Here is a 13,836-nt window from a genome sequence, read left to right as displayed (position 1 = left end):
TCACGAGTCGGTGGGCGATTGGGGGCAGGGTGTGTGTATGTGTGTGTGCGAAGGGTGTGAGGAGAAGATGGAGGGATGTTGGAAGAGGAAAAAAAATTAAAGTGCATGTGTGTGTGGGAGGGCGGAGATTGGATATTCTGATGTGTGGATGACAAGTGCTGCCGAGGGACGCTGTGTTAAGGATACGCCTGCCAGTAGGGGTCCACCAGAGTGTGTGATTGTGTGTGTGTCTCTAGGCTACCCATTACCAGTGTGGCAAAGCATTTAAAAGCAGTGTGATGGTAGAAACCCATCCTAGTGTTGAAATGTGACAAGGTGTATGTGCGTGGGTGTGTATCATTCATACAAAGACCTGACTACTCTTGCTGTGTATCCTGAATGTGCAACATAAAGAACGACCTAAACTGCGTTATACTCTACTTTTCTCAAATAAAAGTTTGCATTTAATGGTCTCTCTGGTTTTTGTTAAGCTAAAGTCAGTGAAACTCTGCGCTTCCTGCTGATTTTTCTGTCATAAAAAGCAGAAGGTATAAACTTGTGTACATAAACATTTGGGGAAAAGTGCATTTTGACAAGAAATATCCAATCACAGAGCGGGAATATTGATGGGTGGAAGCAAAAGATTATGCTGTTGAATAAACTAATTTTATAATCTGCAGCTTAAATCAATCCATCTTTAACTTTGGAGTCAACTTTTGTTGAATTCAGCAACCATCGTGCTGCGTCCGACTGGATTCTTCTCCATGGCAACAGCTCAACAACACTAGTATTTAGAGCTGTCGGCCATGCTGAAATGAAAGCTAAAACACCATTTCTCCTAATCAAAGTTGGAATAATTGAAACACCAGACATAAACTTACATAATCAGTATGTTATCTGGGAGACTTCAGTGTTTCTATGTTAAGCAACATTAAGGATGTTGTTGAAAAAAATTGAAAACACTTCAGGAGCTGGCGGCCCACTGTAAAACAGTGAAGTACAACCAAGTGTAAATGAGGAAACAGGGAGAAAAACCTAGGTTTGCATTAACAGTCAACAATTTTGTCAGAAGCTAATCAGAAAACAGGGTAGGCTGTGCTAAAATATGGTAAGATAGACCCATAAAAACTGGAAAAAATTACAAATAAAACAGTGATTTAAGGTTGTTTTGACTAGCGCCCTGCAAGTGTGGCCACTATTTGAGAATTTACTCGTCTTTGCAGTTTGATCACACATTTAAAACCCCTTGAGTCTTTGAAAATTGTGCACATTATAGTAAGTAATATCAAACTGATCAGAGTCATCTAGGTATAGAGTATTTTCCACTTTGTTATGCAACACTCGATCACAGCCAGTGTTTCCCTTGCAGCGTCACATAAGATAGATTTCATCAAGATTACAGCACTCACAACTACACATCAGATTACAAAGGCTGTCATTTCTAGGCTCCTGAGAATGAGCCTGGTGAGTGCAAAGTGTAGTGTTTGAGGATGGATGGCAGTGAGCAGTGTAGCTCGGTGTAAACGCTCGGCGGTGGCCAGCTAAGAGCAGTGAGTGCCAGCGTAAACTCCATATAAAAATAGCTAATAACGTTCCCTCGAAAAAGTGGTACATCTACAGTACTACTCATTCTGCACTCCCACAGATCAGAGTTTGTATTCTCTGCAGGCACATGGACACATGTATATATATATATATGTGTATATATATATATATATATATGCACACACACACACACACACACACACTGTATATACAGTGCATGCATAGAGTGCATAGAGATTAACACACACAAGCCTGTGCAGACATGCTTGCTTTGTGTTGCAGAGCATAAGCCAGGCATGCATGTGCACGCTGATACACACACTCATACAGATGCACACACATGCACATACACAAACACACTTGCTCATGCTGCAACATCCCGTCAGATGAATGCAGAATCAAAGGCTGGGATTAATCATTCTCTTTAGTACAAACTGCGAGACCACGATCACTCCCACCCCCCCCCCCCCCCCCTTCACACACACACACACACACACACACACACAACCCTCCCCCTCTCTCCCTCTCTCGCCTCAGCTCTCTCAATCTGTAGCAGAATCCCATTTCACATTGAAATGCATGCCTGTTTACTGGGTGATTAAAATTTCAAAGAAAGGGGAGAAACAGAGACGGAGAGATAAAAAAGATGAGAGGCAAAGAAAGAAAGAGAGGGTGAGAAAGAGAAAGGGAGAGAGAGTGAGGAAGAGAAGGAGAAAGAGAAAGAGAGACAGGAGCCGGGGGTAGAGGATGTGGGAGAAAAGGAGGAAGGAGAAATTCAGTGTGCTACAGTGAGCTGACAGTTTGCTGTGGTGCAGAGAGGCAGTGGCTAACAAGAATCACACACATGCATGCACACACACACACACAAACACACACACACACACACTGTGACACACAAACGTGTATGTGCCAGATTACAATCTAGCACACACGTATACCCACATCCCCCCATCCTCACAACACTACACAAACACACACGCGACTGTCGCGGCATGCCCAGCACCATGCACGATACAAGCTTTGATCTCTGATGCTTGCTCACACATCCAAAGCAAATTATATTCAATGAGCTTGTTACTGAGAAAACACCTCCTTTCACTCTCTCTCTCTTTCTCTATCTATCTCTCCGTCTCGATCATTCTCTGACTGAGGTCTGTAACTCGGCCTCAGTCCGACGGGTCCCAAGGGTAGTGATATATTGTGGCCTTGTTTGGATTCATTTTAATGTGCAAATTGCAGGTTTCATTTGATTTTAGGGCTAAAATATTGCTGACAGTTAAATGTTACAATTATGTACTTCTTGTACTTTTCTCACTTGGAACATTCTTCACTGTTTGCATGTAAGCAAACATTCACAGATGTCTTTTAGGTGACCACAGGTAGACCACAGGTATTTTTTTTTTCACACTTTTGTACAGATTTTGGACATAATGTTAGCATGTCTCTTTCAAACTTGCCTCCCAACAGGGAGATGGATTATCCATGATGTTGTGTTGTAGAGGTCAGAGAAATATGTGTGTCTGTTCTTTTTTGGAGATGTTTACTTGAATCTTAGCAGTAAAGTAATTCCAGCAAACACAACTCAGCATCAAGCTAACAGGTCACAACTTACTGGCTAGCTAACAATGTTGACTGTGTGTCATGGTGAGTGTAAAGACTTTTATTAATCCCCACTTTGTCAGTTTTTAATGTTCTTTGAGAAAATAGCCAGCTGGCTAAGATTTGGATAACTACTGTTCAGGACTTTTATTGTAGTAGTGTTCTTCTGCAGTTCAGTTTTGGATTATAAAAGCTGCATTAATTGCTAATGGATAATGTGTAAACAAAGATTTGTGTATTCACACAAACAGCAGACCTGTATTTATGTTATCACTAATTAAAACTGTGGCTTTTGGTCACCAGATTAATAAAAGTCATATATTTACTCTCCTTTCAGCTCTGTTTTAGTATACACCAACTCCTGAAGGAAATATCAGGGTCTTTAGCTGCTAAATGCTCAACTGTGCTCACCAGCTAGTTGCTAGCTTCATCTGTTTGATGTTTGGGGCAAGGCACATAGTGTGAAATAGTTTCCTAGTGGCAACATCCGGAGCTGAAAAATGAAACCAACAAGGAAGTGCAAAAACTGCAGTTTCACTAATGGCCACTTGAAGCTGGCTCTAGAAGCCAGTCAATCCCCACAGACCTCCATGTTAAAATGCTCAACTTTAAAGCACAAAAAAACATGTTTACAGCCTGGTAGCCTACATAAAAACATTTTTTATCTCTATAGCTAATGTCAACTGTCATGACAACTTTAAGGGTGACTTTTTAAATAACTAACCCATTTACATTTTATTTAGGATTAAAGCTGCGCAAATTAAGGTCGGGCTGCTTTCAATGATGATAGTGTTGTCTGCTTCTCAGTCAGCTCCACCCCTCACTCCTCCACAGCGCCAGTTTCTCTACCAAATATGGTCACTTCTGGCCCCCCAAAAAATCAAGATGGTCACAGCTGAAATGCCAAAATCAAGACTTCAAAACGGAAGTCCACAAATCACTGGGCGATGTCGTGGTAGCTACGTCCATTTTTTTTTTTACATTCTATGAATCAAACCATCAAACCAGCCTATTGTTGCTGGAAATGAGACTGATGAGAGCCTTGAGACTGAACAAAGATACTTAGGTTAAACTCTAAAACAATGAGCTGAAAGATGTTAAAACATGCTATAGAGCTGAGGGGAACTGCACAGTCCTTTGATCACTTTGTGTGGGTTCACTCTAAATTACACCTTTTACATTACACAGTAATGTAATCCATTAATATAATATAAAAATATTGATTAGTGCGGCTTTAAGTGATTGCTGGGAAACACTGTTATGATTGACTTAAGGATATACTAACAGAATTATCAATGAGGAGAGAGGTTGTCTAACTATTGCTTATTGTGACATCACCCCTGATAAAGTTTCTATGTTATATGCTACACTATATGATACTTTCAGTAATATTCACAGTAAGTTATTCAATCTTTATGGGCAGTTTAGTAAAGCAGCAGACTAGACCGTGTGTGTGTGTGTTACAGCGCTACACTCAAACCTGTGCTGCTACTTTGAAAGAGAGAGAAAGGGATGAAAAAGTGTTTTAGCTGTCGGTCCCAGGCCAGTTGGGCCCAGATGAATTGAGCCAGGTCAGGCTAAGGCTAACATTTCAGGCCTGTGCAGAACTGTCTTTCTCTCTTCAGCTTTCAGTTTAGTGCTTTAAATATGCTTTACTGGCATGACAGATCAGTGACATTATTATCAAAAAGACACATCAGTGAATCTTAGAGGTAATAACACAGTTGCTGGACAGTCAGTAGGAACTCATTTGAATTCAGCTGTTCCATTCAGTGAACTACCACGTTATAGATTTGTATCTCTCTCTCTCTCTTTCTCTGTGACTCAATATCTCTCTACCGCTCCATAACAACAGTTTGGGAACAACAACTGATGCTGCCTGCTCTACCCATATGACCTCATGGTTACCGGGGCAATGGGGATTCCTGGCGCAGAGAGCAATGTGATTGGCTGAGCCTGGAAAAGAGCTCTTAAATGGGTCAAAGCAGTCAAGTGTCTCTATGGAGGAGGTGTGTGTGTGTGTGTCTAAGTGTGTGATTGTGCATCTAGACAGAGAGAGAGAGAACAGATTTCATTTGTACATACAGTACTGATCAGTAAAGCTTGTGTAATTATAAAGCCATTCCCGCATCCACCCACTCTGTCTCTGTGTTTTCTTCTTCCTGTCAGGCTCTTACATTCTTCCTTCCCTTCGTTGTTTCATCAATTTGCTTGTTTTTCTGCATTTCCTCTCTCTTCCTCTCCCTCCTGATGTATGGTTGTACCCCATCTGTCTGTGCTGGGACCGTGGAGGCCAACACTGACCCCAAATGGCTGTATTATGAAATGCTTTGCTGGGCTTTGAAATGGAGAGAAAAAAACATCAGAAAGATGATGCAACACGCTTCCATATTATGGTTAGTGTGAAATAATTGGCCTGGATAGTTGATGTTATCCACGCATGGTACCATGGAGCTTCCTCCACAGCTAATGAATGTTTTGTGTTTGTTCAGGATGACGGACTGGAGTCTTTCCTGTGAGATAATGAGAGCATCTTAATCCAGAGCTTGGGGGCTATACTGCTGCTGACCTGCCTTCAATGATTTCATTTCAAGCTGGATTGTTATTTCAAAAAAGTGACATATCAGTTTACTTCCTTGAGTCTTTTCAGCCAAGACGAATATAATTTGGGAAAAAAATAATTTTCATTGTCTTTGAAATTGTTTGTCATTAAATCAGATATTTTTAGTAACTCTGATATACTTTAAAAGTTATATCATAATATGCAATAATATAACATATAACATGTATATGGATTTTAAACCTTGGTCAATCATGAAACCAAAGGTGACGGTGAAGTGGATGCATGTTAAGAAATGCCAACTCGGAACAAAAAGGTCAAAGGTTCCTTCAGTCCTTGCAACGTTTCCTTTCAAAGTGCCCAAAGCAAATCACTGAATCCCTGTCTGCCCCAAAATGATCAGAGTGTAAATGTCCAAGTGAGTTTTCAAGTGTTCAAACCTGCTTAGGGTAGCAGACGGGTGGCTTTATTTGTCAGATGACTCATTTCTGTCAGGGAAGCAGCACTAGGGCTCGGGTCAGAGCTGCAGTGTTAAAAGGGTAAGGGTGTATGACGGGCATAGGTACCGCAATGCAGGCCTCCACTCTGGCACGTCTAAATAAGGCGTCAAGTTTGTGTGTGTGTGTGTGTGTGTGTGTGTGTGTGTGTGTGCTTGGCCTCCAACACAGTCAAGCCGAGACACCCTATCCCTACGGAGAGGACTAGTGTTAGGATGGGGCCTCGCTGCACCACTCACTGGAGTTACTCTTACTCAAACCCACATAAAAAACACCACAGTCTAAAAAGTCCATCTGTACAGCGATCGACTGGTGCCTTATCACCAATTCACCAACACTTCCACCAACATTTTCTGTGACCTGTGTGAGTGGGATGGTGTAGTGGGCTTTACTTGAAGTTGCTGGGGTGCTGGCTGAGGGCCAGGTTCAGGGTGTCCAGGGCATGACGGTGGTGTTTCTGGGCGCTCAGCAGCAGAGTCAGCAGGTGGAGGGAGTGCAAGTCGTCCCCACGGAGAGATAAAGCCTCCTGCAGGGGCTCTATGGCTGCGGATACCTGCCAGACACACACCCATTTTCAGGTATAACTTACAATCTGCAATGTTTTCTAATCATTCATGTTTATGTACAAAACATATAATAATTTTCGGACTTCTTTGCCTATACCTGGCGTACGAGGGCCAGCTGGAGAGCCAGGTACATAGCAATCTGAGCATCCTGGGGGTCTAATGAATGAGCCCTGTGGAGGAAGGAGAAAGGATTGGTGGTTCACGGTGTGCCAGGAGAGCAAACATTTTTGATTGTCATATGAAACTAAAAAAAAGAACAGCAACCACACTAGCAGCTCTTTGAAGTTGCTAACAGGCTGACAGCAACAATGTTAACCATCTTGGTTTAGCTAGCATGACTAAAAATGAAATGCTACATATAAGGATGATTTGAGGAAAGCTACAACAAAACAGAAACATGTAATGGAGAATGGAAGAACAGGAACCTACTTGCTCAAAGCATGTAGTGCCTTTTTGTTGAATTCATCACGATCAGCTTTCAGAGGCGCTGGAGAGACAGAGACAGAACAGAGCCAAATGCTTTATCGCCACTATTTTGGCTTTGCTATATTTCAGCAGTAAAAGTAGGCTGTATGTTATGTAAAATACATCAAATGAAAGCAAAGAGGGTTCAACTTACTCTCCATTGGTTAACTATTAGCCTAAGCTTTAGCCAGGTGACATTTAGCTTAGCTTAGCTTAGCATAAAGACTGGAAGTATGGGGAAACAACCAGCCTGGCTGGCTCTGTCCAAAGCTATTGGACAAGATTGTTTTTACCTTGTAACTTTTTGTTGGTTTGTGTGTCCTTACCATCAGAGGCCTGTAAACTGCAGCAGAGACCCAGTGACAGGTAGGCCCGAGGTAGAAATTCTCCAGCTTCTTCCCCCATAGATGCTACACTCTGCGACAGAGCCTCAGCCTCCTCGAACTGGACACACACATTAATATACACCCAGTAAGTCACTTAAGAAGTTTAACTGTTTATTCTTCAACGGGCAGGTGAAATACTGAATTATTCTGGTCATGAGACCAAGACTCAGTCCTAATACACCCTCTGCTCCTACCACTTAGTTCTGCCCCTTTGTTTTGCGTGTTCCCTTCTAAGGGCAGTCCGGGGAAGATTTCAACCACTACCCCTTATAATTCTGTTCCATGGGGAAAAGGGACACTCAAAAATGAGAATTAGGGGTAAAAATCAGAAGTGGGATTGCGCCCAGTAACCTGTAATTTTAAACAAATAAATCTCTCAGGAGCATTGTGAAAAACTGTTGCACTGTAAAGCAGAACCTGCGACATCCTCTCGTACATGAGTGTGTGAGAAGAAAAAACTTTGCGGCACCGAGCTGTGAATGTGGCTAAGGTGCAGCAGGGGAATGGAGTATTGATGGCTGAGCCCGGTGTGAGTTTAGTGTGAGGACAGTCCGAGCAGACTCAAGGACGACGCAGAGTTGGCTGAAGGACACACACACATACACACAGGCTCGCCCACACACACAGCAGTCAACTGCAGGCGGTGTGTGGCTGAGCCGAGCCGAGGTGCTCTGAGCCGAGGAGAAAGTGTGTCACTCTGTGTGAGGTATGGCTGGTGCTGGGCGGGCGGGCAGGTGGGTAGGTGGGCGTAGGGGGGTAATGCCTTTGACGGCACGCCAGCGCAACAGCGAGCCAACTGCTCTGACACCCTCCCCCTCCTCCTCCTCCTCCTCCTCTTCTTCCTCCCTTCATCCTCCTCTGCGCTCTCTCTCTCTCTCTCTCTCTCTCTCTCTCTCTGTCTCTTTCTCTGAATCCAGCCCTTGCGAGTTCAAAGCCTGCACACAATAGGCAGTCATTTAAACACACAGCCCGTCCATGCACATCTTAGGAGGATTAAGTTTTTTTTTCTCAGTTGAATGGTGTGAAAGAAGAACGTGTCGTTGTTGTCGGGTGAAAACCTTGCATCTGCAAAAATGCTCTTCAAGAATTTATAAAAGCAGCTCTGCTTTCAGATCGCCAGTCATGTAGTTTGCAGTGATGTCACGTTTGGAATGGGTTTCATGTGCCCTAAAATCATTTTTCATATACATGTGTAGGAGCTCTCTGAACGATATGAAGAAATTGTCATGAAGGTTTGGTCTGGTCTGTGGGCTAGTGGGCCAATGTAGTGAGTAACAAAATGTTACTGGGTAGATAATAGTCCAGTGGAGCTGATGGTGGATAATGGTGGCCCATTTTATGTAATGCCCCACTGCACTATGGCCATAGTGTCCCATTGTGATTAAGGCTGTAAGCTCCTTAGTGTCTCCGGCCTGCCGTGATCTCCAGCCACTGACAGATGTGCTCTCTCCGTTCGCCCCTGTTAGCTCCTCTTTTCTAATCTCTGACCCCTTTCTCTCTCTCTCTGTCTCACTCACCCCCCACGCTCTCTCATTCTCTCTCTCTTTTTGTCCATCCTAAATACCGCTGCTGATGTGACTCTCTCCCTCTTGCACAGATCACGAACAGCAGGACTATCCAAGCCGGCCGGGGCTTCACGGTGATGCATATCTCCCTGTGCGACCCCAGTGTCAATCCTGAAACATTAGCGACACAGTGCTGCTGTGTTATGACTTTCTATGTACACATTAAATGTTCTTTAAAGCTGACGTCCATGTGGTGCAGAATTATATGACCCAACATCACCTTTCAGCTTATCATCTTATGAGTGTTCCCTGAAGCAGAGGCAGCAGGTGTAACTAAATAAAAATGAACATGCACGGATTACAAAAACTGATCGTCCAGGATACTGTGTTTGTCTGCAGATGAAGACTGGATCCTTGCTACTCAGACTGTAAACTATACAGTTTTAAGCTTTATATATATATGTATACATATATATATATATATATATATATATATATATATAGATATATATATATATATATATGTTTGGCTTTGTGACAAGTCTGCTGACACTGACTGGTACATCTACTTCTGACCCATTGTCACAGGGTGCATGTCAATGAATTTAACACAGTTACACTGATGAGTGGTTTTCCGCTCACAGACTGTCATTTAAACCCGCCCAAAGAGGTAAAACTATACGGTATACCACAAGAAACAAGAGTAAGAGTCAACAGCCATGCTGGCAGCTCTGTGAGGCTGCACTTAGGCACAGTGGTGCTTTGAGCTAAATGTTAACATCAACATGCTGACATGCTCGCAATTGTAATGCTTATAAACTGATGTTTATCATGCATAGTGTTTACTACGTTTACCCTGTGGCAACCCCAAGGGAAGGACAGTGGGGGCTGTGCCTCCCCAGTACAATTACCAGCCCCCACTGGCAAAAATAATTATATAAGAGGCTGTGGCATGATCAATTTTTAAACAAGCATCAAGGTAGTGGTATTTTGTGAAACTAGACAACCTAAGGCATCCATTGGTACCAACCATATCAATATAGCTTGTTGGGAATGGGTCTAAATAATGCTCCAAATTATGCTAAATTTTGGCGAGGAACAACTGGCATGGCCATTTTCAAAGGGGTCCCTTGAACTCTCATGTCAAAATAGGGGTACTCACAAGTCTCCGCTTAACTTGAGAAGACTTGTTCCCAGTAAATGTTTCATTTCTTCCAATCAATGTCCTCTTTCAAATTAAAGCTGTATATTTGTCTTTTAAAGGAAAAGGACAACCAGCCTATTTGAAGAACAATGAATCACCTAACATGATACAGATACATAACACATTAAAACAGGATTGTTTTATGTAAACTGTTACTGGTATTAGTCTATGCACATCGGATAATTAGAATTATTAACTGTGAAATGAGAAATCACTATCTATCAGTATGTGACATCTTCACTCTTCATACTGACATAGTCTACGACTGTCAAATTCCTGAAATTGGCTTTTGGTTTTGGTGTGTCACCCCAAGATTTTCAGAGGCCCCATCTGGCCACCCCTATGAAAAATTCCTGGGGGCACCACTGTGTTCACCATATCTTTATTTAGCATGTTCACACACTAACATTTGCTAATTAGCACTAAATACAAAAAACAGCTGAAGCTGTTGGGAATTTCATCAGTTTTGCAGTTATTTTGTCATAAACCATGCATGAATGTGTGTATTAAATTTCATTGTGCGTCTTGTAAAAGTTGAGATATTTCAGTCTGAAACAGAGTGGTGAACTGAACGACAGACTGGCCGACAGATGGACCAACACTGCCATCCATAGAGGTCCAGAGTTGCTAACATGACTAAAAATAAGCAAACATTAGAAAAAAGTTGGAAAAATAAACTGTCACAGACTTTCATTTCTTCTTATTTTGTACCACAATAATCACCTCAGGACCCGTTGTGGGGATCCTGATCCTCAGGTTTGGAACCACTGTTTTAAGAGTTGATGCCCTAGGTTGCGAGCAATTTGAGCAAAGAGGGATTTTCCTTTCTTAGATAGTTTCGTTTGAAGGATTTCCAGAGGGATGAAGTGGTGAAAGTGTCGAAGATTTCACAAGGAAAAAAGCAAAACATTGGCGAGTCAGAAAAAAAACTAATTTTGTACTGCACCGATACATTTTGTGCCTTTTTACTTTGATCATCTCCTGAACCCTCAGAATTATTATCTAGGGAGCCCTTCAAACATCTGCTAATCTGTATCCACTGTATCTGCTATCTAAACAGAGGAGTAGACAGGAGCAGCAAAAGCCATCACATAGCTGAACAGACAGGGGAAACAGCTCCACCTACAGAAAACTCATCCACAGAAAATTCAAAGGTATCACTGCAACAAGTATCTCTGGGAAAGGTAGAGCAAAATATCACAGAAAGAGCCCTGTTAGCAAAAAAAAAAAAAAAAATTCTAATCTTAATGTCTATGGCTTGAGCTCACAGCTCTGACTTTGAACTGCATGTGCATGTATCTGACTCCCGCACATTGTTGTGTATACAAGTCTATGTGAAGGTTTTGTGTGTATTCACCCATTGCAGCTGACCAATGCAGACTTTCGCAGCCAATAGGGGCAATGAGGGATCCTCCGGTCTCATCCTGGCACACTCTTTAAATACAGACACAGCACCAACCCCCTGAAAAGAACACACACACACACACACACACACACACACACACAATGTCACTGACAAATTGTGATTCATGTGCATGCAGCAGCCAGTTATCATGCAGTCACAGATGACATAAATCGCTTTTAAGCGAGTGTATCAAACACACATCAACTGTCCTTACACAGCCCTAATAGACCCATTTAGACACACAGTCACTTAATACATGTAGGTCAATCATTAATGGACCACGTACACGCGCACATGCACTCACACACACGCACACACACACACACACACACACACACACATATACACACACACACACCCGGCTGGCCCTAAATAGAAGCGGATCTGACGACACTGAGGCGGCCCCTTCTCCTTCTAGGGAGCAGCCTATTTCTAGAGCTCTCCATTGATCTGCAGTGTCACTTTATCCTGCAACCCAGATCAATTTTTCTGTCACACACACACATGGGTGCAAACACACACTTAGTGAGGAGGAGAGAGAGAAAGAGAGGGGATTGAAAGCTATTCCAGCTCCCTTTGATGACTCCCATTTGAAGAATGTACAGTGTTTTAACATCAAAAGAATATTTTCTTTATTTAGCAGCAAATGGATTCAATAGTATTTCCCCATCAATCAAAGCTGTTTTTATGCAGTAGCGTATGGGAGTTGCCATGAAGGACGATGCATTCTGTAGTAGATGGTTTGAGGTAGTTGAATCCCCTTTTAGTGTACTTTCTTTAGCAATTAATTTACTTGGCAACATTTGAATTGTTCACATCATATAAAACTTAACCCATCGTCCTCTCCAAGCAGACTGCACACTCATCTGTGAATTCTATTTACTGCACGTCTGGACATGAGGGTGAGGAAGGAGCGCAGCAGTGTACAGGACAGAGGTATGGCTGAAGATGGATGTCGCCTTCGGGTGTGGCATGGTGTGTGTGAGGGGCTGTTGCTGGTATATAACAAGAAATGAGCTCACCTTCCCGGCCGCCATGAGTGACAGGCCCAGCTGGTGCCAGAGGTGGAACTCGTTAAATGAAAACTTCATGGCTCGTTCCAGACACTGCAGGGTGAAATACAGACACACAAATATGTTTTAGTGATATAATTCATACAAGTGGGATGCGTAGGTACAGGTTCAGGCAGCGTCTGGCTGGGTAAACCCAAACTGAGCTGAAAAAAAGATGTGAAATGCATGAAAAATGTGTGCTCAAACTGTCCTAAGCCATTAGTAGACCAATCTTCAAGTCAGGAAAGCCAGGGTTAGGAACATTAAATTTATTCCCTCATTTTCCTTCATTTACATAGTCACTAAACTGAATGGCCACTCTTCTTGAATACATTTTTCTAGCTTGAAATGACTGTCAGTCACCACTCACCACCCACTCAGTGCTGTTCCAGTACATAATGATGTGACTGATGTGTGTGTGGACGAGCAGAGGATGGCATGGAGCGCCGCTCAGTCAGATGTTGTCAGTCATGCAGAAGTGAGCTAAACCAGGAAAAAGGTCTGCTTAATATCCTGATTAAATAACATGCACTTATTAGAAAGGCTGCTGACCATTTAACATGCAGACAAATACATCCTGCTGTATTGAGCTCAATGTAGCTAATTGTACTACTGTGAATACTGTGGGTATTTCTTTAACGATACAATGAATGAATCAAGCTGAGTATCAATTAAACATACACAAACACTTAAAAAGTCTGCTATTATGAAACTGCAATTGTCACTGCGGCTACTAGATATAGTAAATGGAGCTGTCCCTGGTTAACCCTGCTAAATCACACATAACAAATACCAGTTTAACCCCTGATTAGGGGGTTAATATGCAGAGCTGAAACTAGCTCAGACAAATCAGGATGCAGGAAACAGCAAACTGCGAATTGCCTGTAAGTTTGAATGTGAGCCTGAATGGTTGTCTTTCTCTTTGTATCAGCCCTGTGATAGTCTGGCAATCTGTACTGAGCTCCAGCCCCCCTCATGATCCTGAATAGGAAAAGTGGATGGATAGATAGATAGGTGGATGGATGGATGCCTCTACTCCACTAAGGTACAGGAAACTTTTTTACTCTACATTA

At 42.5% G+C, this 13,836-nt stretch overlaps 1 protein-coding gene across 2 annotated transcripts in view; it reads right to left on the bottom strand.

The window, feature by feature from the left end:
• ttc7a (tetratricopeptide repeat domain 7A) overlaps window positions 1–13,836 on the bottom strand; it is a 70,322-nt gene that overhangs the window by 26,908 nt on the left and 29,578 nt on the right. For both annotated transcript variants that reach the window (XM_078160632.1, XM_033613135.2), the window contains exons 11-16: window positions 12,734–12,817; window positions 11,664–11,768; window positions 7,538–7,655; window positions 7,176–7,233; window positions 6,844–6,916; window positions 6,573–6,733 (exon numbers count right to left, since the gene is read on the bottom strand). In XM_078160632.1, coding sequence (XP_078016758.1) covers window positions 6,573–6,733; window positions 6,844–6,916; window positions 7,176–7,233; window positions 7,538–7,655; window positions 11,664–11,768; window positions 12,734–12,817 — 599 coding nt within the window. The remainder of the gene's footprint in view (window positions 1–6,572; window positions 6,734–6,843; window positions 6,917–7,175; window positions 7,234–7,537; window positions 7,656–11,663; window positions 11,769–12,733; window positions 12,818–13,836) is intronic.

This window comes from Epinephelus lanceolatus, chromosome 17 (assembly GCF_041903045.1).
Source record: "Epinephelus lanceolatus isolate andai-2023 chromosome 17, ASM4190304v1, whole genome shotgun sequence".
NCBI classification, from domain to species: domain Eukaryota; kingdom Metazoa; phylum Chordata; class Actinopteri; order Perciformes; family Serranidae; genus Epinephelus; species Epinephelus lanceolatus.
This window is presented reverse-complemented; position numbering and strand designations above follow the sequence as displayed.